The sequence below is a fragment of the Alligator mississippiensis genome, chromosome 6, assembly GCF_030867095.1.
Source record: "Alligator mississippiensis isolate rAllMis1 chromosome 6, rAllMis1, whole genome shotgun sequence".
In the NCBI taxonomy this organism is placed as follows: Eukaryota; Metazoa; Chordata; order Crocodylia; family Alligatoridae; genus Alligator; species Alligator mississippiensis.
The window spans coordinates 56,022,756-56,044,028 of NC_081829.1; the positions used below are offsets into that span (position 1 = coordinate 56,022,756).

Genomic DNA, 21,273 nt, shown 5'->3' on the forward strand with positions numbered 1-21,273 from the left:
GGAAAAAAATATTGTACAACATTTCTTAAAGCTCAGGTAGCATCTCATGTATATGTATTTGGCACACAATGGTTATGGATACAGTTTTCCAAGCACTGAAAGGTGTTAGGTGCCTCCCAGACAGAGAAAAAGACATTGCTCTGAGGAGCTTGCAGAAGGCAGCATACAAGTGACAACAAGAAATGATGGGAATGGGCAGAATTGGATAGGAGCATAACAATTACAACTAAAAGGTGGTGTGGTCACTTTGTGGGTCAGTTATACATCAAGGGTCTCTGTATGGACATAAACATAAACTTCTATTGAATCTGCCTTGTCATTAAACTGGCTGAGCATCACTGAAGTATGAGGGAAGTCATGGGTTTGACTTATCTCAACCACAAGCACAGGAATCTTCTACTGTGTGACTGAAGAGCACCCAGCTGAATGACTTCACCTTTCCTGCATGAAGTTTCTGGGATTTACTATAGAACATCTTAATAATTCTTTATATTGTTACTAGTGTAGCTGCTGGTTGGAAACTACTCAACAGTTTAGGCTCTACCTTCTTCCCAACTCGGATGTTACTTTGTGGCAACTGCCCATTGGCATGAAGAAATGGAAAGGCCCAGGTAGATAAATGCCTGGAGGGCCACTCTCTCTCCAATCTCTCAGTCCTGATCCTCAAGGGAAACTTACACAACACTTCCCAGACACGAGCCTATGAGCTCCATTTCATCAACCTCCTGGATACTAGAGATCATGGACTAAACATAGACATTGGATTTTTGATACATTATAATCTGCCTGGCAACTGACTCCCCAGCCCAGCCCCTGGCTTCTTTACTTTTCATTCCATCCAGGAAGAGCACACACCAACTGCTGACATTTCCTTAGCCTGATGAAGGGTTTTTGAACTCGAAAGCTTGCTTAATAACTATTCTCCAACTATTTGGGTTGGTCTAATAAAAGATATCAAATTCATCCAAGGAACCTTGTCTGCCTCTCAACAAATAACACTCCACTGATTCTGTGCAACGAGGTCTTCATTGTCATCCTGAGAGCTTTCAAAGGCTGCACTGGACTCAGCTAGATAGCTGTCCTTTGTGTAGGAAAACTACATTTCAGAAAGCTTCGAGTTCTTTAATGAGTTTCAGGAGGCACCCAATCAGCTGCTTAGAAGACATCTGGTTCCAGAATGATTTTGCATTCTGTATTTCCCAACACTGTAAAACAGTGTCTGAAGTGGGAATAAGCCACTACAGGCATAGGAAGTAGCAGAACACCAGAGGTCTGGCCTCTTGGAGAGGAACTTACTTCACAGAATAGAAATTGGTTCTGCAACTCTTTGAGCTGTGATAGGACATAGGCATAGACAAAACCCCATCATAGTTCCAGTTAATGCGCCAAATCTAATGAGAACCAGGGTCCTGCAGGAAAGGGCAGTTTATTCTATGGAAATGATGGCTGGTTTTTCCTATCGTTTGCTTTAGGCAAGATTTTTTCTGGTGTGGAGAATGAGTGAGAGAGCAAAGAACCTCCCTCATTTGTATCTTATGTGTACAGGGGCTGGACACGAACATCCTGCACTTGGAGTTTTTCAAGACACATAGGGATCATACTCTTCTGCAAGCTGCAGGTCGAGCTGGCAGAAGTGCTGGGTGGAGAGACTGTCCACTCCGCCATATGGCCAAGAGAGACAGTGTTTCTCAAGGTAAAGAATCTTTGTGAATACCCAGTGGAGTGCTGCAGCTCTGCACTGTCCCCAAAGTGACTATACAGCCATCCACAATATGTACTATAAAACACCTGGATCTGGAATATATTCATACACTTGTCATGCTGGAGCTTTCAAAAAGCTAAACTGTGACTACCTGGATGACAGCTTAACTGTACAGTTGATGCATCTCTGCATGTGTTTTATGTGGCACATCAATAAGGATTTAATCCTGGCAAAGCATTTCTGATTTTCATGGTCTTTTCCTAGTTGCTGAATGAATTTTTCAAACAGCTGCCTGGTTCAACACTAGGGGAAAAAATTTAACCTAGTGTTGAGATAACCTCCATCAACCAATCTACATGCTAGCAGGAGGACCCTGCTGTTGCACTTCCATTAAAAAGGCCACTCTCTTGGGAGTTAAAGTTCAGCTGGAAAAGGAAAACATATGCAGAAATATATCACACCTGAAAATATATATAGAGAGACTGTATATAACTAGCTTTGCCTTATTTCAGGTGCCAGATAGCCTAGGGCTGTACCGTACAGACAGACCTCTACTGTGACTCATTGTGTGTGGGCCTCTTGGGCTAAGATCAAATGCAGCCACTGGTAGAGGCATTGAGGAGCTGGGGATATGATGTGGTGGTCAAGGCACTGATCGTCGGGACACTTGGAGCATAGCACCCCAGCAGCGAGAGTGTCCTGCATGCCTACTACATATCTCACCACTACACCAAACTGATGCGGCGCCTCCTTGTGTCTGACACCATCTGCTGGTGCAGGGACATTTACATGGAGCATATACCAGACCAACAAATGGAAGTGACATTGGGGAGGTAAATGCCACTACACTTAATGAACTCAGAGGACTTTATCGATCCTGGACTCTTCCCAACCCCCACAATTGTATCCTACATCCTATTATCTGTAACTGAGCGTGTATGTTTTGTAAACCACCTCCAAAGCCAAATGCAGCATTAGTGTGTGGGGTCTCAGATATATTTCTGACTTCATAAATGTCATGTTCCCCCCTACCCCTTCCCCGCTTTCTACCCCCTCACCCCCAGGCTTAGTTGGCTGCATATTTTGGTATGTAACTTAGTTATGTTCCCACCCCTACCCCCGCCCTCTACTATGTAGCCCCTCACTCAGGTCCTTTGTATTTTCTTGTACCTTGAACTTTGTAAATTGAACTTTAACATTTTCTAATATAGTAGAGACACACCTCTACAGATGACTGTGTGTGTGTACAATCACTACAATGCTATAATCTAGAATAGATTGAGAGTAATGGGGTGACACTAAGCACAGATTAGTTATGCAAAAATGGGCCAGATTTTGGTACCTAAAGAAATATTATATAAGAATACATAGTTCAGATGTAGCAATCACAGGGTACAATGATGTTGTCCTACTTACCTATGTTGGGTATGAATGCAATAGCTGGTGTCAAATGCTGTTTATTCAAGTGTAATAGCAAGCTCCAGATCCCAAAGTAATGGTATCTTACAGTGTTGCAAGTATGAGAAGGATAGTGGAAAATAAATCATAAATTGCAAGGATTTAAAAATGGAAACTCGGGCTGGACACACTGGCATCTGGTTAGAGGTTGAAGGGAGCAGAGTGGCTGAATTGTAGCTGGATATGTGTTTTATAAAACGTTTCCTGGAAATAGTCATTCAAATTAGCCTGGATAGGAACACTGTTGCATGGATTAAAAATGACTAAAAACCATAGAGCAATGATAAATAATGTTAATGAAAGATAATGTTTTACCTTGTAGGGGTACGGTTTCCATTGAGCTGCTTCAGGAATCAGTGTTATGGCTAGTTTTATTTGAAATTCTACTATCTGAAAAAATAACAAAGCATGTTAACTAAATTTAAAAATCATGGTAACTTTGGAGGGTTTACAGAAACCCAGGAGGATAGAAAAATATACAAAGATACCATGTAGAGAAAGGATAGCATTATGGGAAGAAATATCAAAATGGGACCATACTAAAACAGGAGGCAATACGCCTGCAGGAAAATCATTTGAAACGTATTCAATAAGAGGGAATAACTAATAAAATAGTAACACTTCAAATTGTCATAACCCAATGATTTTTAGTGCCTCGGCACATTGGAATTTTCCCGCCACATGGAGCTTTCTTTGCACGGTGGATTTCTCAGCTGCAGAGAGAAATCCCCGGTGCAGAGCTCCTGCCATACGCATGCAAATTAGTGTCCCACTATTGGTCAATTCTAAATTATTCCTACGTGGCGGCTAGCAATTGGCTCGCTAGCCGTATAAAAGGTTAGAGCAGTTTCCGCCCAAGTTGGAGGACTCCACAACCATCTCATGGGGAACTCTGAGCATGCTGTGGAGCCTAGCAAACTCCGCGTGTGTCTTGGAGGAGGACATAGAGGCCTGATCAGCTCTTAGCCACTCCCCGTCATAGTGGAAATTTGACGTATCCCCCGTGTGAAGCGCTCGTGGAGTCGTACATCGACGACTCATCTTGGTTCAGTTTGGAAGAGATCTCACTTGTGTTTGTGTGCAACTGCAACTCAAGCAAGTTTCCTTCCTGCACTGTGACCGTCGGCAGTGTGAGTAAAGCTTTCTTTGTAAAACCAATATGCTTCTGTGCCTAACTCTACTCAGTCGTGGAAAAACCCCACCTGACGGTCCGGGCTACTGGCCATAGCCTCAGACTGCCCTCGGTCCCGACACAAATATTGTGGAGGTAATAGGGACAGAATGAAATATGAACCTGCAATAAGATATGGCTGTAAGAAATAGTAACATATGGCTTTGTGAACAAAGGCATCAAGCCACAGTCTTTGAAGGTCATTCTGCCCTTATATAGCACCTAGAACAGGCCCCAGTTCAGTGGCCTATCCTCATTTAAAAATGTATTTAAGCATATTCTCTAGTTCATTGATCTTGGTGAGATGACTTAAATGCTTTGATGAATTGGGGCCAAAATACATGTACCCTTGGGCATGTCATGATTAGAGAGATTCTTATACATAGAGGGAAACTCAAGAATAGCAACAAAACCATTTACATCATGAGAGAGATTGATTTCTGAGGTATGATTAAAAGAACTGCATTGAATATGGTTAAAATGCCTAAGGTTTAAAGTCTGATAATTGAAGGGCAGTAACAGGTTCTGAAGGGTTTAGATATTTAGGACAGAGAGGAATTGCTCAGTGCTAAGAGAACGATCAGATGAAATTGAGCATAGGGTACTTTGGAGCTGGCTGAATTCTGAACCCACAGTGGATTTGCACTGCAGTAATTCCTTTGAGCCAGATCCCACAGTCTGGCCCTGCTTTGCATCAACTCAGGGTGTAGTATAAAAGTGGCACCGAGCCTTTGTTATTCATAGATTTCATAGACTTTAGGGCTGGAAGGGACCTCAGAAAATTGAATCCATCCCCCTGCCCCAGGGGCAGGAAGTCAGCTAGGGTCAAAGGATCCCAGCAAGATAAACATCCAGACGTTTCTTAAGAGTCCAGAGGAGGTGCTTACACCATCTCTGGAGGGAGTCTTTCCAGGCCTTGGGGGCTCGGACAGTAAAGAAGTTTTTCCTTATGTCCAGCCTAAAATGGTACCTGGGTGAGGGGCTTGGGCTCCCTAGTGGGCTAGAGACTACCAGTCTCCCCAGCAACCAGTGATGCATTTCAAATTGGTTGGCTGGCAGCCAACAGGTGCTGGTCTCCATTGGACCAGGTAAATGAGGTCATAAGGGCTACATAAGTTAAGGACTGCCCAAGGGGAGGGGAGGTAGCCATGATGAAAACTCAGAGAGAAGAGCTGGACCAACTGAAACTTGCTTTCTCTGGAAACTCATGATCAATGAACTGCCTGCCTTCAGGGGGAATCTCCACCTGCCTCTGGATGATACTTGAGAGTAAGCTACCTGAGATCTAACTAGATACATAGCTTGCAGTAACTCAGATGCGTATTCAAAGGCTACCCCAGCCACTCTGTACGCTCTATAGGATTTCTCTGATACTACTCAACTCTGTACCCTATTCCAACTTTACTCCTTGTAAGCAATAAAGTTCTCCTTTGTACCTAGCGTGGGAGACTTATTGGGAGTGGGTCTATATTATGCCTTGGTGTCCCCTTGGTTTGGCTGACTAAGGGAGACCACTACTTGTGCTTTCGACTGAGGGAAGCACCCCAAGTTCTTGAAATGAGTCGAGTATTCTCAAGGGCTACTAGGCCTGTGTTTCCCAGGTAGCACAGTGCCAGGATCAAGCCGATCCCTGGGTGGTGGCAGCAATACCCCCAGGCTAGCGGGTGTGCTCCAGGAAGGGGGTCGGCCAGACTTGAGGCACCCCCAGGTAGGCACTTGGAGCCTGGAAGGTGGCCGGGCACAGTGAAGTGGGTGGCTCAGTGCAGGAGCACCCCCTACTGGCCCGCCACAGAGTTAGTATTAAAACTTCAAGTACAATAATCTATAAAAGTATGCATATAGTTACAGACCAGTGCTCCTCGGAAGGCCTGATAATTAAGCACCCTCTGCACCCATGAAGTGCATGTACTGCAGGGGATCGTTAATACACAATCTGTCCATTTATGTATATCCCTTCCTGGACCATATCTCCTCTCATTAAAGCAAGGCTACTTCCACTCAGCTCTTACATGCCTACTTTACCTATCTCTAGCACTATACAGAAGGGACCCTACAGCTAATTGCAATGTAGCTCATTGTTCTGCAATGCTAGGGACAGACATTACACTTAAACGGGTTGAAATAATCAGAAACTGGTTTAAATCTGTAACAGAACAGATGTTCAGTGCACATAAACCAGTTTGAAAATGGCTGAAACTAGTTTGAGATAAACCTGGCTGAATGTAGTAACAGACTTAACTGAGTGGCTATAACCAGTTTACACAATGTCTGTTCTAGACCCTTTGCTGGTTTAAGTGTAGCAGCATTAAAAATGGACCCACCTGAAGGAATAGGAAGGGCTGCCCTGCAGAGGGACAGAGTGTGAAGAGACAGAGTTTGTCCCAGCAGGGACACTGTTTGCCCTGCCAGTGAAGCTGCTTTGGAGGTAGCCCTCTTGGAAGTGGGAGGGGTGATGTAACCTCAGCCAGGTTTGAATGAGAGACCTTAGCAAAAGCCTGGGAAGAGCCCTGGCCTGGGATAGGCTGAGAGGCTTGTTTAAAAGAGGGGAGCAGTTTTTCCTGGGGAGGAGAACAAAGGGGAGAGAGAGGGGGTGAGAGACAGGCTGGAGACCAGGGAAAGGATCTCCCCAGGGCCGCCCCTCTGAGAGCCCCTGTCAGAGCCCTGCAGAAGTAGCAGCAAGAGGCTGCATGGAGAGTGCTATAGTGTGTCTGTTTTCCCTCCCTTTCCCTCTTAGCCCTACCAGGGCAGGCACAAGAAAGGAGCTGCCCATGAGGAGACTCTGAGCCTGGGAAGACCCTTCTACAAGCCCCTGTGTGGCTGGGTGAGCACAGCAGGGGAAGGGGACACAAGGCCAGGGGGAGACTGCTGGAGACTGCCCTGGTGTTTCTCCTTAAGTGAGAAGGCATCGGGGAGGGGCAGGCTCAGGTGCTGGAGGGAGCCCTGGGCTAGAGGGGCAGGGTCTGCTCCACCCACCAGAAGTCCAAGGCCAGGCAGGGTGAAGGGAGGGGCTGCATTTGCCGGGTGCTGTCAGGCTGTGCTGGGCAGGGGAAACTATTACAACCTGCAGCCCAGACACTGCTCCCTGCTGTGCCAGGGAAGGGATCTGGGCAGCAATAAGCTTTCTTGCAGGGACTGCAGGGGAGGAGCCACCAGCTGCTGCACGGAGACTCCTGGAGCTCCTGCGAGGGATGCCAGCAGCAAGGACCGCTTACAGATCCTGTGCAGGGGCAGAGATGCAGTCCTGCTCCCTGAGACACCCAGTCAGGGGCTGTATACACAGGGTCCTCTGTATACACTGTACGAGTTATAGACTGTGTAAATAAGTTCTTGATGGTTTATTAGTTGATGTATCAATGTATTTATTTATTGGTTCCTTATTTATTGTGGGTAATTTGTATACCTTCCTGTAGTGTAATGTGTATCAAAGAAGCATTAACCCAGGGTTGGATAAGATAAACCAGAGACCCCCCCCAGTATCACAGCATACTTTCTGGACTGGACTCTCTGCTCCAGCCTAGCCAAGCTGGCCCCTCCCCTCTGCTCCCCATCCAGAGCAGGGACAGGCAGGGGCAGAGGTCTGGCCAGAGAGAGGTTTAATTCCCTCTTTCTATCCCACCAGCAGGGAACTGAGCTGGGTCTCCTGGGCACTGCCCCCTCACTGCTGCAGCAGTGGGCACCATGGCCTCTGAGGCAGAGTGGGGTAGGGAGGAGAGTTAGTCTTTCCTCTACCGAGCCGGTTCTGCCCACCCTTGCTGCCACACTCCCTTCCCCCTCCCAGGGGCACTGCCTGGCCATGCCCCCACCTCTGCCCTTCCACTGCAGTGGCAGGGGGCAGGGCCCTTGTTGGGGACATCAGCCCCTGTCATAATGTGGGGGAGTGAGCCTCTTCCCAGCGGGGGTGCTGTGCTGTGGGGCCAACAGAGCTGTGACAGCACTGGGGTCCAGAGCAGGCCAAAGCCGTGCAAGCCCCTCGCAGCACTGCTGTACTCTCCAGCAGCTCTGCCAGCCCTGTAGAGTAGCTCCCACTGGAAAGGGGCTTGTGCTTGGAGAAGTGATGATGGGCTGCTGACTGCCATCGTCACCCACCACTCACCGCTCCAGCTGCTGGGCAGGGGTGGGGTCCAGCCCTTGCCACTCAGTCTGCGCTCGGGGCAGGCCCCCTCTGGGCAGGAGGAGGCTTATTCAGCCGCTGGCCCCGACCACAGGCCTAGCGGCGTTTGCCGCCGGGCCAGGCAGACCCTGATGAGGTGCCAGCAGACAGCATTGGAATAAGCCTCCACCTGCCCACAGGGGGCTTGCCCCAAGCACAGAGTGGCCACCGGCACCGCAGTGAGGTCTGCCTGGCCCGGTCACTCCCACCACTCTGTGCTTGGGCCAGCCCTTTCCTGGCAGAAGAAGGCTTATTTGGACGCTGGCCCAGAGCACAGAGCGGCAGCTGCAGCCATGCTGGGCAGACCCCATTGCAATGCTGCCAGCCTCTCCGTGCTTGAGGCAAGCCGCCTCTGGGCAGGAGGAAGCTTATTTGGATGCTGGCCGCTGGCATCACATTGGGGTCTTCCTGGCACAGCCACAGCTGCCACTCTGTGCCAGGCCAGCCCTCTTCTGGCAGGAGGAGGCTTATTCAGCCACTGGCCCTGAGTACAGGCCAAGAGGCAGTTGCGGCTGTGCCAGGAAGCATCTGAATAAGCCTCCTCCTGCCCGAAGGAGGCTTGCCCCAAACACAGAGTGGCCACTGGCAGTGCAGCGGTGTCTGCCCAGCTTGGCTGCAGCTGCCGCTCTGTGCTCCAGACCAGCAGCTAAATATTCCTCCTCCTGTGGGGCCACTCTGCAGGGCCGGCAGAGCTGCTGGGGAGCATGGCAGTGCTGTGGGGCCTTGTAGGGCTCTGGCCCGCTCCGGACCCCAGTGCTGCCGCAGATCTGCCAGCCTGGCAGTGCAATGCCCTTGCCAGGAGCTCCCTGACATGACAGGGAATACTGCCCCCAACAAGGGCCCTGCCCCATGAATAATGCATGCCCCCAGAAGCTGGAGGGGCACAGTGACTGCCCATAGGCAGTGGTGGCAGTAGTGGTGGCAGGGGCATGGCGGCAGCGAGCTCCCACAGGCAGCCGCAGAGGTGTCAGCGGTGGGGGATGGGGGTGGCGAGCTCTGACCAGCGGCTGGTGACCACCCACAGACACTGCTAACAGCATCGGTGGCAGCAACCGGCAATCAGCGACCGCCCACATACGCTGCCAGCTGTGTCGGGGGTGAGGGGGGTGGGGGGTGGTGAGTAGTGACCATGATCACCCGCAGGCATTGCCGGCAGCGTCGGCAATGCTTCTTTCAGAGGGTTCACCACCAATCTCAGGGAGTGCATGTGCATCTGTGTGTACCCGCTACACATTGCCAATGCCCTGCCCCCTGCTGCTGCAGCAGTGGGGCGGGGGTATGGCCAGGTTGGGCTCCTTGAGGGGGAAGGGAGTGAGGCAGCAAGGCTGGGCAGACCTGGCTCTGTAGAAGGGAGAGTAACTTTCCTCCCTGCTCTGCTCTGCCTCAGGGCCCATGGTGCCCACTGCTGCAGCAGTGATGTGGGGAGTGCCCGGCAGACCTGGCTTGGGTCCTGTTACCTGTCATATCTGTGTTCTTGGGGAATCCTGGCACAGTACGCAGCCTGTCTGACTCACAAATGACTCACCCCTTCCCCACCTCTGCCTGAACAAGAACTGATTAGAGGAAGGACTTACAAAAGGTAATAAAGATACAGTGGGAGACACATCTAAAGCCCTCCAGACAAGGGTGATAGGAGAGTAGCAGCACCCCTGATCTCATTTACATTGGAGATGGAACTGGATGGCCACTCATTTACATGGGAGATGAGACAGGAAAGCATCTTCATTAGCATTCAGAATGGAGAACAGAGATTCCAAGGCAAGGACCACACTGAATTCTGGGACCAGAGAAGCAGGGGAGCACTGCATGATGGGGGATTCCTGCTCCAAATGCTAATCAGCCTACGTCTGCACACACCCAGCTCAGCATTTATCAGACAAATTCTAGTAATGTCTCCTTTACTGGTACCCAAAACACTGACTCTGTCTGTTCACATTGTGAGCTTCCTCAGAGTAATGCCACCCATAGCCAGGGGTGATCAGTTCCTATTATCCAGCATATGAGGCATCGTTTACCCATACACAAACCTACTGTTCCATTGTTAGTTCCCTACCAAAACCCCTACCTAAGCTCAAGTTTCTGTTCTGGTGCTTGGATCCAAACCAATTCCGCTGAGACTTCACCTTCTCCTTTCCTGCCTGGACTACCTTCACTGCTTCTGCTGAGGGCTCTGCCTGTCTGCAAGCTCCAACAAACACCTGGGAACCTCGACTGGTTCAAGCTTTTCTGAGTGGTGAAACCCCAACTCTCTCTCTCTCTGTCTCTCTGTCTCTCTCTCCGACTCCAGGAACCTGACTTTTGCTCTCTTACTGCAGGCACAGCTTTTCAACCCTGACTTTTGCTGATCAAACTCAAGCTAGACTTCCCCAAATACCCAATTGAATCCATGTAATATTATAACTGCTTTGTTTATTTGTCTCTCTTGTATGGCTATTACTACTGGTATCATCATAAGTTCATATACCTGGCAATAAAGAACTTTTATGGTCAAGCTGGTTGCTATACTCTCTCTCTGAACCTCATTTACTCTTCCTTCCCCTTGGCCTCCCCATTTGCTCTCCAGTAATTCTTCTTTTACCTAAGCCAAAGATCCCTGCAATGCCCAAAACTACTGTGGGGTCTGATCATCAAGGGACTTACTACTAGGACCCTTGTGACAAGAGATTGGGAAGGGGGGGATGAACTGAGTTCAAGGCATATAAGGGTATGAGCTAGAAGCATGGAGTAACCTGGCCTGACTCAGATATGCTCTGTTAACTGGTGTGTTTATGTCTGACTGCATTTTATTGTTGCTCTGATGAGCTGAGTTTGAAGCATATGAAGGAGTCAGCCTGTCAATGCTGAATACCCCGGCCCACTCAGACATACTCTATTAGCTTGTGTGCATGTGTCTGACAGAATTTTATTGTTGCTCTGATGAACTGAGTCTGCGGCATATGAAGGGGTCAGCCTGTACATGCTGATAACCCAGCCTGGCTCAGACATGCCCTATTAATCTGTGTGTGTGTGTGTGTGTGTGTGTTTGTGTGTGTGTGTGTGTATGCATGCGCGTGTGCGTGGGCGTGCGTGCGTATGTGTTTGACTGATTTGGTGGTTGGAGGAACCCAGCCCCACTGCAACTAAATCCTGCAAGGTAGCTCAATTGGGGGTGAGAACTTGCAGAAGGGAGAGGCAGCTCCATATAGAAACACAAGTGACACAAGCAGCACATTGACAGAAATACAGAGACCCCAGAAATGTACACCTAATAAATGAGTGACAGGCAAAAATGAGTGACACGCACCCCACAGTGACAGGCAAATCTGGTAACAGTCCCTGCCGGTGTGATACAGAGAGGGCTCTGTATCCCACATTAAACCCCTCTCTGGCCAGTTCAGCATGGACTGGCCATGCGTCCCCCCACAGCTTCCCTGCAGCTGATGGCCTGCTCTAGTGTCTCCAGGCTCCTGGCTTGAGCAACTTCAGGCATGTGCCTGCACTGCCTCGGTCCAGAGCAAATGTTTGTCCTGTTACAAACTGGTTCAGCCTAGGCAGTTAGACTAATCTGCAAAGGTTGAATCAATTCAGGCTCCAGCTTTTTGAATGTCTGTCCCTAGCCCAAAGCACATTCAGAACCCTGCAATGTGGAGAGCCCTTTCAACCCCTGCAGTCAGCACTCACTTCCTGATACAAAAGTAACACCTATTCCACACAGGCATAGTGCGCTTACAATACAGATATATGGTGCCTCTGATGCCTTTCCCCATCATATTACTCAAACAGGACAAAGAGTGGGATTTACCAGCCAAGAAGCAGAAGGCACGGGGAAACCGTGACTGATTTTTGATGAATGTTAATATTATTTAATACAACAAATAAGGATTGCAAAGTCCAACTCACTGACCTCACTAGTAGAAGACTGCAATGCCCTGGAGGGGATCTGGGCTCATATCATGTGGTTATGGCAGTGGCAATTTTAGTGGACAAAGACCTCTTGAAAAGCAGCGGCTGCCCTTCCTTTACCACAGGAAGGGATGTGGGGAAGATTAGTGTTTAGGAAGTACATTAACTCACAAACAGCAGCACCACTTGGTTTTGAATGCCTAGCTCTTCTGTCTACCCATGAGTATAAAGAGAAAAAAAACATGACTATGGGGGGGGGGGTGGGAGGGAGCAGCGGCGTGGTAACAGGGAAGTAAGTGTGTGTGTAAGCGGCAAAGATGGGATCAGAGAGATTTTAAAGGAAGAGAATTTCCCTGTGACAGTTACTTGAGCTGCCCCTGGAGAAAGCATCACAGCTGAGAGGAGCTGGAAGCCTGGAAGGAAGCATGAGTGCCCCCTCCTCTGGAATCCCACTGCTGCTTGCGCCAGTGACAGCTGCCCAGAAATCCACCTGCTAATGTCGTGGCTGAGGGAAGAGAGGCCAAGGCAGAAAAATCCCCCTTATTTCTTTGCCCAGTGGGGTGGCTATGCTGCTGTGAGTAGCCATGAGGCCTGTTTTCAACTTGTCTTCTCTCAACAAAGAAAGAAATTAGAACCATATTCTTTGGCAGCATATTAAAAAGGGACACTGGTGTCAAAGCTATTTCCACACACATTTAAAAGAAAGAATCTGTTGGTTTCCTGGGCTGTGCTGGCTCCCTGAAACTCCAGATCAACCCAGTTTGGCTAAATCCTTTGTGTGTGCTGTGGTCACCTTCATTTGATCTGGTATTATCCGTGCAGATCCTTGTTAAGGGCTCTGGGGCAATGGATATAACTGTATATCAGTCTCCCTCAGCAGAGGCTGCAAAAAAATCCTATGCAATTCAAGAACATTTTTCATCCAAAATTTTAGATATTTGATAAGTATCTACAGGTAGAAATACAGACCCTTCTCCCTCTATTTCATCAGACATTTCAATAAGTTTCCAAAATAAAATCATTAATGCTATGGCATTTTGGACTAGCAATAAATTATACACGTAGCACAAGGTATGCTGTGCCCCTGTAGCATCCCCAAAATCTAGCTTTGTGAATGATTCCTCCCTTTCCTTTATGGGGTGTTATTTTCCTCACATCCTGCCTTTGTCATTTTTAAGTGAGGTGATAACTTTCTCCAGAAAGGAATGTCTCTTCAAGAATCCAGAAGGGGCCTTTCACAGCAGTAGTGCTTTGGACATCTGCAGGCTTGAACCATTCATACCTCCAGTGCTACAGACAAAAGTTCATTGTAAAGAATCAGAACAGCAGTCTCACCTCTGTCCTGAATTCACTATTATATACAAGTACTAAAAAGCCTCAGCTAGTGAATGACCCTTCCCATACATACTATGCTGCTATCAGTCATGGTCCCCTCCAGCAGGCCAGCATGAGCAAAACATGCCAGCTTCTATAGCCAATGGCACATGAGTGATGTGGCTAGCATCACTTCCAGCTACTTTGGGGCCTGGAAAATGTTACATTTATGGTGCTATTAACATGTGGACCATTGGGAACAGCAGCATTAAAATAGATTATATGCAGTTTATTTATTATACAAGCAGTTAAAATAGATTATATGAGTCATTCTGGCAAGAGAACTGATAGAAATAGCAAACTGGGACTGTGTCACTTCAGATGATCTCTGAATCTTTTGAGAAAGGAAAGAGAGTTTGACAAAATCATTGTATTTTGCTTCATTAGGGCATCTTGCAGTACTGTCATGTGTGAAAGCTGTGCTCCCATCTCCAGCATCTCCCAGGAAATTCATCAAGTCTGGCTGATTGGCCAGCTGCCTAGTTTGGAGGCATAGAGCCCCCTCTTGTGGTGCAAGGGTACATTTTTGGAAGGAAAAAAAAAGGCACTTTGCTTTGGAAAATGACCAAAATGTACTGAGAAGTTGCATACTAGTCTGAAAGCAGGTTTAGGTTTATTTGGCAGGGGAACAGCAAGACTGATTCAGAGAGGTCATTACCCAATTAGGTCTACTGGCTGAGCCTGGGCTTTGAGGCTGCTATTCTTTCACTTCCTGCCAAGGTCAGAACCATCCTCTGTTCCTATGTGTAAATATTCTACAGCAGTCATACTCAATCTTCTTAGACTCAAGGCGCCCTTGAGAGATTCTAGGCACCCCTCAGAAAACGCCAGCTCTTACCTTGCACTTATTTTTTGACTACAGAAAAATACTAGAGCAATTCTTCCATTGTAAAGAATTCAGAATGACCACAACAGGTCAGAATCTTTCTAACTCCCTGAATTCCTATTTGAAATCTCTGGGTTTATCTTGTGAATGACATTTGCACATGTAACAGTATTAACATTTCAAGGGTGCTGCAGGGTGCCATGCAAAGTTGAGAATCACTAGTTTAGAGCCATCAATGCAGAATACTATTACATTGTATCATATGTATCTCAATAACCTCCACAGCCCCTTTTCCAATTGGACCTCCCTCCAAATATAGTGACCTATATTTTCCTCCTGCCTTTGAACTGATGACACTGATCCTTCTACACAGTAAGCTTGCTACCTCTCCTTCTCAGGGAGCTAGACAACACCAGTGAAAGAAGACATGAAAAAAAGGGGATCAGGCTTCTTCAGCAGAGTCAAGTTACTCTTCAGCAGTGTCCTCATTCAAAAATAAACTGGTGGCGATGGCTGGGGGCGTGTAAAGGGGAAAGTTGTTAACATGCCTCAGCTTTCATGCTGTATTTTTAGGGGTGGCATTTAGACTTGGCTCAGGTACAAGTGGCTGGAAAATGTGTGGCATTTCCTCTTCCTGTCAGATGATATGGTGTGTATGTGTGGGGCACTCTACAGCTCGGAACCAATGCCATTAGGTGGCCTGTGCTAAGTGCAGGTGTCACTCTCCTGTCTAGCAATTTACCCTTAGTTTCCAGAAATAAAATCTAGTCATTCAGTCTGATTAATGACAACTGTTTGTTTTTCCCTTGTTTGAATTTAGAACAACTACAGCCCTTTCAATCTTTGCAGCACTTTACAGACATGTATTGATTAACCATTTCTTTTACTCTGCTGCCATTTAGTACCTGTCTGAAGCTAAATAACTAGCTTAAAGCATGCAGTATTCTGCCATGAAGTTCAAAAAGCACAAAGCCGTTGCCCATTTGGAAAATGCTTTACATATATTCTGTTATACATCTAACAGGTTATTAGCAAGATGTGCCCCCAACACAGGGGGAAAGATATACAATTTCTCTGCAAGAAAAATAGACAGGCCATGAGTGCAGTCCCCACTCCCTGCCTAAGGGAATGAGAATATTTCTGAATGGAAATTGTTTACATCTGTGGCATCTGATCACCAATTTATTTTAAAGCATTGGTAACAGGGCTTCCAGAACAACTTTTCAGCCCCACTAGGGAATTCTGGTTTAGGTTGCAGTTTTACAGGGGCCTCTCTATTTGCCTCTCTTGTTTTTTCAGACCATTTCTTTCTTTCTGGTGCGGGCCCGCCTCTCGCTCGAGTTTGAGCACGCGGTCCTGCGGTGGACGGTGCCCACCTTCGAGGAACGCTGGGCCCTCGAGGGGGCGCTCTGCTGAGTCAAGGCGGGGCGCCTGCTCCTCGCCCTGTAACACCCCCAGCTGCTCAAGCTGCGGACACACGTCCAGCGGGCCGAGGCCTTGGACTTTGCCTCACGTGGGTCGAGCCCTGAGGCTCCCCATGGGTGTCCCCGCTTGCGGAAATGTAAATATGTAAATAGACCTTTGGCTCGCTATGGTTTTTAGTCTAGAGTGTACGGGCAGGCCTTGCAGGCCGTGAGCCCAGGACCATGTCCATGAGGCCCAGGTGTTCGGGCCAACCTGTACATACTCTTTACTGGCCCCGATTTGTCACCCTCCCGGGAATAAAGGTCTCTTAAAAGTCAAAAAGTCAAAGTCTTTCTTCTTTCTTATCTGTTCTTATCAGTTTAATCGCTGATACGTCCTCGATGTGAGGACCGACGCATTAAACGCATTTTTGGTGCCGGGAGCGGGCCTCGGAGCTTGCTCCAGCCCCTCCATGCATCGGCCCGGTATTGCAGTGCCTCTTTCTTTCTTTCTTTCTTTCTTTCTTTCTTTCTTTTTCTTTCTTTCTTTCTTTCTTTCTTTCTTTCTTTCTTTCTTTCTTTCTTTCTTTCTTTCTTTCTTTCTTTCTTTCTTCGCCCGCTCGGTCGGACTGGCTGTCACCCGAGGCCCTGGCTGCCCGGCTGGCGATGCGCTCTGTCCACACCGCGGGGCGGCTTCTGTGGGCCGTTAGGGCCGCCCTCCCGAGGGAGGCAGCGACCGCCCTGGAAGCCCATCTCCAGACTCGCCGGCCCCTCCCCACCGCAGACGCCGCAGAAGACACCTTCCCACCGCTACCCGTCATCCCAGCGGTACCCGGCGAGCTGGCCGAGCGGCCCAACACGCTGCTCAGGCTCCCGGTGCCCCCCAGCAGCAATACGGGCTGCCCTTTTGGCACCCTGCCCCGCAAGGGCCTCTACATGTGGGTGGTGCGCACCCGGCACGCCCAGGTGCTGGCCGGCCGCCCGGACACCGCGTGGCGGCGGCGCCTGGCGCGGCCCGGGACCCCGGCGTGGCGCACGCTGTATAAGGCGCCCATCGCCAAGAAGACCGGCGACCTGCAGTGGCGGCTCGTGCACGGCATCCTGGCCACCGGCACCTTTGTGCGTCACTTGGACCCAGCGGCCTCGGCGGCCTGCCCCTTCTGCCCGGGGGTGCTGGACGAGGACATTTTCCACGCCTTCCTCGACTGCCCCCGGCTGCAGCCTCTCTTTGCCGCCCTGGGCGCACTGCTTCGGGTACTGGGCCGTGACCTCTCCGAAGACGCTTACGTCCACTCCTTTCCATACCGGGCGGCCGAGCGGGCCACGGTCAGCCTGGCCAACTTCCTGCTGGGCCAGGCCAAGATGGCCACCCTGAAGAGCCGGCGAAACCAGCACAGCGGCACCGGGATGGTCGACGCCCTGCAGCTCTTCCGCCTGCTGGTGCGGGCCCGCCTCTCGCTCGAGTTTGAGCACGCTGTCCTCCGGCGGACGGTGCCCGCCTTTGAGGAGCGCTGGGCCCTCGAGGGGGTGCTGTGCCGGGTCGAGGCGGGACGCCTGATCCTCGCTCTGTGATGCCACCGGCTGCTCAAGCGCAGAGACGCGTCGAGCGGGCCGAGGCCCTGGACTTTTGCTCGTGCGGGTCGACCCCGGAGGCCTCCATGGGTGTCCCTGCTGGCAGAACTGTAAATACTGTAAATAGTCCTTATGTTTCTTTGTGTTGGTTGGTTTTTTTTGTCTAGCGTGTACGGGCAGGCCTTGCAGGCCATGAGCCCAGGCTTTGTACATGAGGCCCAGAGCTGCGGGCAACCTTGTATATGCTTTTGACTGGCTCCGAGTCATCACCCTCCGGGGAATAAAGGTCTCTTAAAAGTCAAAAAAAAAGTCTTTCTTTCTTTCTTTCTTTCTTTCCGCCCGCTCGGTCGGACTGGCTGTCACCCGAGGCCCTGGCTGCCCGGCTGGCGATGCGCTCTGTCCACACCGCGGGGCGGCTTCTGTGGGCCGTTAGGGCCGCCCTCCCGAGGGAGGCAGCGACCGCCCTGGAAGCCCATCTCCAGACTCGCCGGCCCCTCCCCACCGCAGACGCCGCAGAAGACACCTTCCCACCGCTACCCGTCATCCCAGCGGTACCCGGCGAGCTGGCCAAGCGGCCCAACACGCTGCTCAGGCTCCCGGTGCCCCCCAGCAGCAATACGGGCTGCCCTTTTGGCACCCTGCCCCGCAAGGGCCTCTACATGTGGGTGGTGCGCACCCGGCACGCCCAGGTGCTCGCCGGCCGCCCTGACACCGTGTGGCGGCGGCGCCTGGCGCGGCCCGGGACCCCGGCGTGGCGCACGCTGTATAAGGCGCCCATCGCCAAGAAGACCGGCGACCTGCAGTGGCGGCTCGTGCACGGCATCCTGGCCACCGGCACCTTTGTGCGTCACTTGGACCCAGCGGCCTCGGCGGCCTGCCCCTTCTGCCCGGGGGTGCTGGACGAGGACATTTTCCACGCGTTCCTCGACTGCCCCCGGCTGCAGCCTCTCTTTGCCGCCCTGGGCGCACTGCTTCGGGTACTGGGCCGAGACTTCTCCAAAGACGCCTACGTCCACTCCTTTCCATACCGGGCGGCCGAGCGGGCCACGGTCAGCCTGGCCAACTTCCTGCTGGGCCAGGCCAAGATGGCCACCCTGAAGAGCCGGCGAAACCAGCTCAGCGGCACCGGGATGGTCGACGCCCTGCAGCTCTTCCGCCTGCTGGTGCGGGCCCGCCTCTCGCTCGAGTTTGAGCACGCTGTCCTCCGGCGGACGGTGCCCGCCTTTGAGGAGCGCTGGGCCCTCGAGGGGGTGCTGTGCCGGGTCGAGGCGGGACGCCTGATGCTCGTTCTGTGATGCCACCGGCTGCTCAAGCCGCAGAGACGCGTCAAGCGGGCCGAGGCCCTGGACTTTTGCTCGTGCGGGTCGACCCCGGAGGCCTCCATGGGTGTCCCTGCTGGCAGAACTGTAAATACTGTAAATAGTCCTTATGTTCGTTGTGTTGGTTGTTTTTTTTTTTGTCTACAGTGTACGGGCAGGCCTTGCAGGCCATGAGCCCAGGCCTTGTCCATGAGGCCCAGAGCTTCGGGCATCCTTGTACATGCTTTTGACTGGCTCCGAGTCATCACCCTTCGGGGAATAAAGGTCTCTTAAAAGTCAAAAAAAGTCTTTCTTTCCGCCCGCTCGGTCGGACTGGCTGTCACCCGAGGCCCTGGCTGCCCGGCTGGCGATGCGCTCCGTCCACACCGCGGGGCGGCTTCTGTGGGCCGTTAGGGCCGCCCTCCCGAGGGAGGCAGCGACCGCCCTGGAAGTCCATCTCCAGACTCACCGGCCCCTCCCCGCTGCGGACGCCGCAGAAGACGCCTTCCCACCACTACCCGTCATCCCAGCGGTACCCGGCGAGCTGGCCGAGCAGCCCAACACGCTGCTCAGACTCCCGGTGCCCCCCAGCAGCAATACGGGCTGCCCTTTTGGCACCCTGCCCCGCAAGGGCCTCTACATGTGGGTGGTGCGCACCCGGCACGCCCAGGTGCTAGCCGGCCGCCCTGACACCGGGTGGCGGCGGCACCTGGCGCGGCCCGGGACCCCGGCGTGGCGCACGCTGTATAAGGTGCCCATCGCCAAGAAGACCAGCGACCTGCAGCGGCGGCTCGTGCATGGCATCCTGGCCACCGGCACTTTTGTGCGTCACCTGGACCCAGCGGCCTCGGCGGCCTGCCTCTTCTGCCCGGGGGTGCTGGACGAGGACATTTTCCACGCGTTCCTCGACTGCCCCCGGCTGCAACCTCTCTTTGCCGCCCTGGGCACACTGCTTCGGGTGCTGGGCCGGGACTTCTCTGAAGACGCCTACGTCCACTCCTTTCCGTACTGGGCGGCCGAGCGGGCCACGGTCAGCCTGGCCAACTTCCTGCTGGGCCAGGCCAAGATGGCCACCCTGAAGAGCCGGCGAAACCGGCTCACCGGCACCGGGATGGTCGACGCCCTGCAGCTCTTCCGCCTGCTGGTGCGGGCCCGCCTCTCGCTCGAGTTTGAGCACGCTGTCCTCCGGCGGACGGTGCCCGCCTTTGAGGAGCGCTGGGCCCTCGAGGGGGCGCTGTGCCGAGTCGAGGCGGGACGCCTGATCCTTGTACTGTGATGCCACCGGCTGCTCAAGCCACAGAGACGCGTCAAGCGGGCCGAGGTTCTGGACTTTTGCTCATGCGGGTCGACCCTGGAGGCCTCCATAGGTGTCCCTGCTGGCAGAACTGTAAATACTGTAAATAGTCCTTATGTTCGTTGTGTTGGTTTTTTTTGTCTAGAGTGTACGGGCAGGCCTTGCAGGCCATGAGCCCAGGCCTTGTCCATGAGGCCCAGAGCTTCGGGCGTACTTGTACATGGTCTTTACTGGCTCCGAGTTATCACCCTCCCGGGAATAAAGGTCTCTTAAAAGTCAAAGTCCTTCCTTCCTTCAACTGGACAGGTTCGGTGTTGGACTGCAACTCCCAGCTCATGCTGTGCCCTGGGCCCTCACCAGGCTGCTTTTTGCTTTTTTCTTTGTGTGGGAATGTGAAAGGTTTGTCATGTGTATGATTGGCTAGAGCAGGGTAGGAATAGTTTGTTTATAGAGGGCTTTGATCTATAGAACTGTGTGGCCAGTGTCCCGACTGCATAACAGCATGTTAGGCACAACATGTAATTCAAGTAAGGTGTTTCTCAGGTGTAATGTTATGAATGTAATGACATGGTGCTCTTGGTTTGATGGTAATTTGTTTGTCTTTGCTTTGTATATTGGACCTGGACCCCAGATGGGCTAACTTTTTGTATCCTGAACGCCTGAATAAAGTAATTAAAAAGTCAAAAAGTCTTTCTTTCTTTCTTTCTTTTTTGGCCGCACGGCTGGGCGTGTGCTCCATCCGCACCATGGGTCACCTCCTGCGTGACATCCGCGCTGCCCTCCCGCCGGTGGCGGCGGCTGCCTTGGACGAACATCTCCGTGCACGCCAGATCCCGCGGGCCGCGGATGCCGCGAGCGAGGCTTTCCCTTCGCTGCCGGTCACCCCAGCTGTGGCCGCGGAGTTGGCCGGTGGGCCGGGCACTCTGTTGCGGCTCCCCATGCCTCCCGATAGTGACACGGGTTGTCCCTTTGCTTCTCTATCACGTAGAAGCTTGTATGCCTGGGTGGTCTGTGTCCGCTATGCTCAGGTGCTGGCGGGCCGCCCCGATACACCATGGCGACGGCGCCTGGGGCCACCGGCTTCTCCACCGGCCCACCCGGCGTGGCGCACATTGTATAAGCCGCCGGCCGCCAAGAAGACTG

At 51.5% G+C, this 21,273-nt stretch overlaps 1 protein-coding gene and 1 pseudogene across 1 annotated transcript in view; both read left to right on the plus strand.

Annotated features, from left to right (window-relative positions):
* FAM241B (family with sequence similarity 241 member B) overlaps window positions 1-17,544 on the plus strand; it is a 92,862-nt gene extending 75,318 nt beyond the window's left edge. Inside the window, exon 2 of the mRNA XM_059729891.1 lies at window positions 15,863-17,544. Coding sequence (XP_059585874.1) covers window positions 16,633-17,538 — 906 coding nt within the window. The 5' untranslated portion in view covers window positions 15,863-16,632 and the 3' untranslated portion in view covers window positions 17,539-17,544. The remainder of the gene's footprint in view (window positions 1-15,862) is intronic.
* LOC132251273 (U2 spliceosomal RNA) lies at window positions 16,307-16,486 on the plus strand (annotated as a pseudogene).
* Window positions 17,545-21,273: the final 3,729 nt, after the last annotated feature.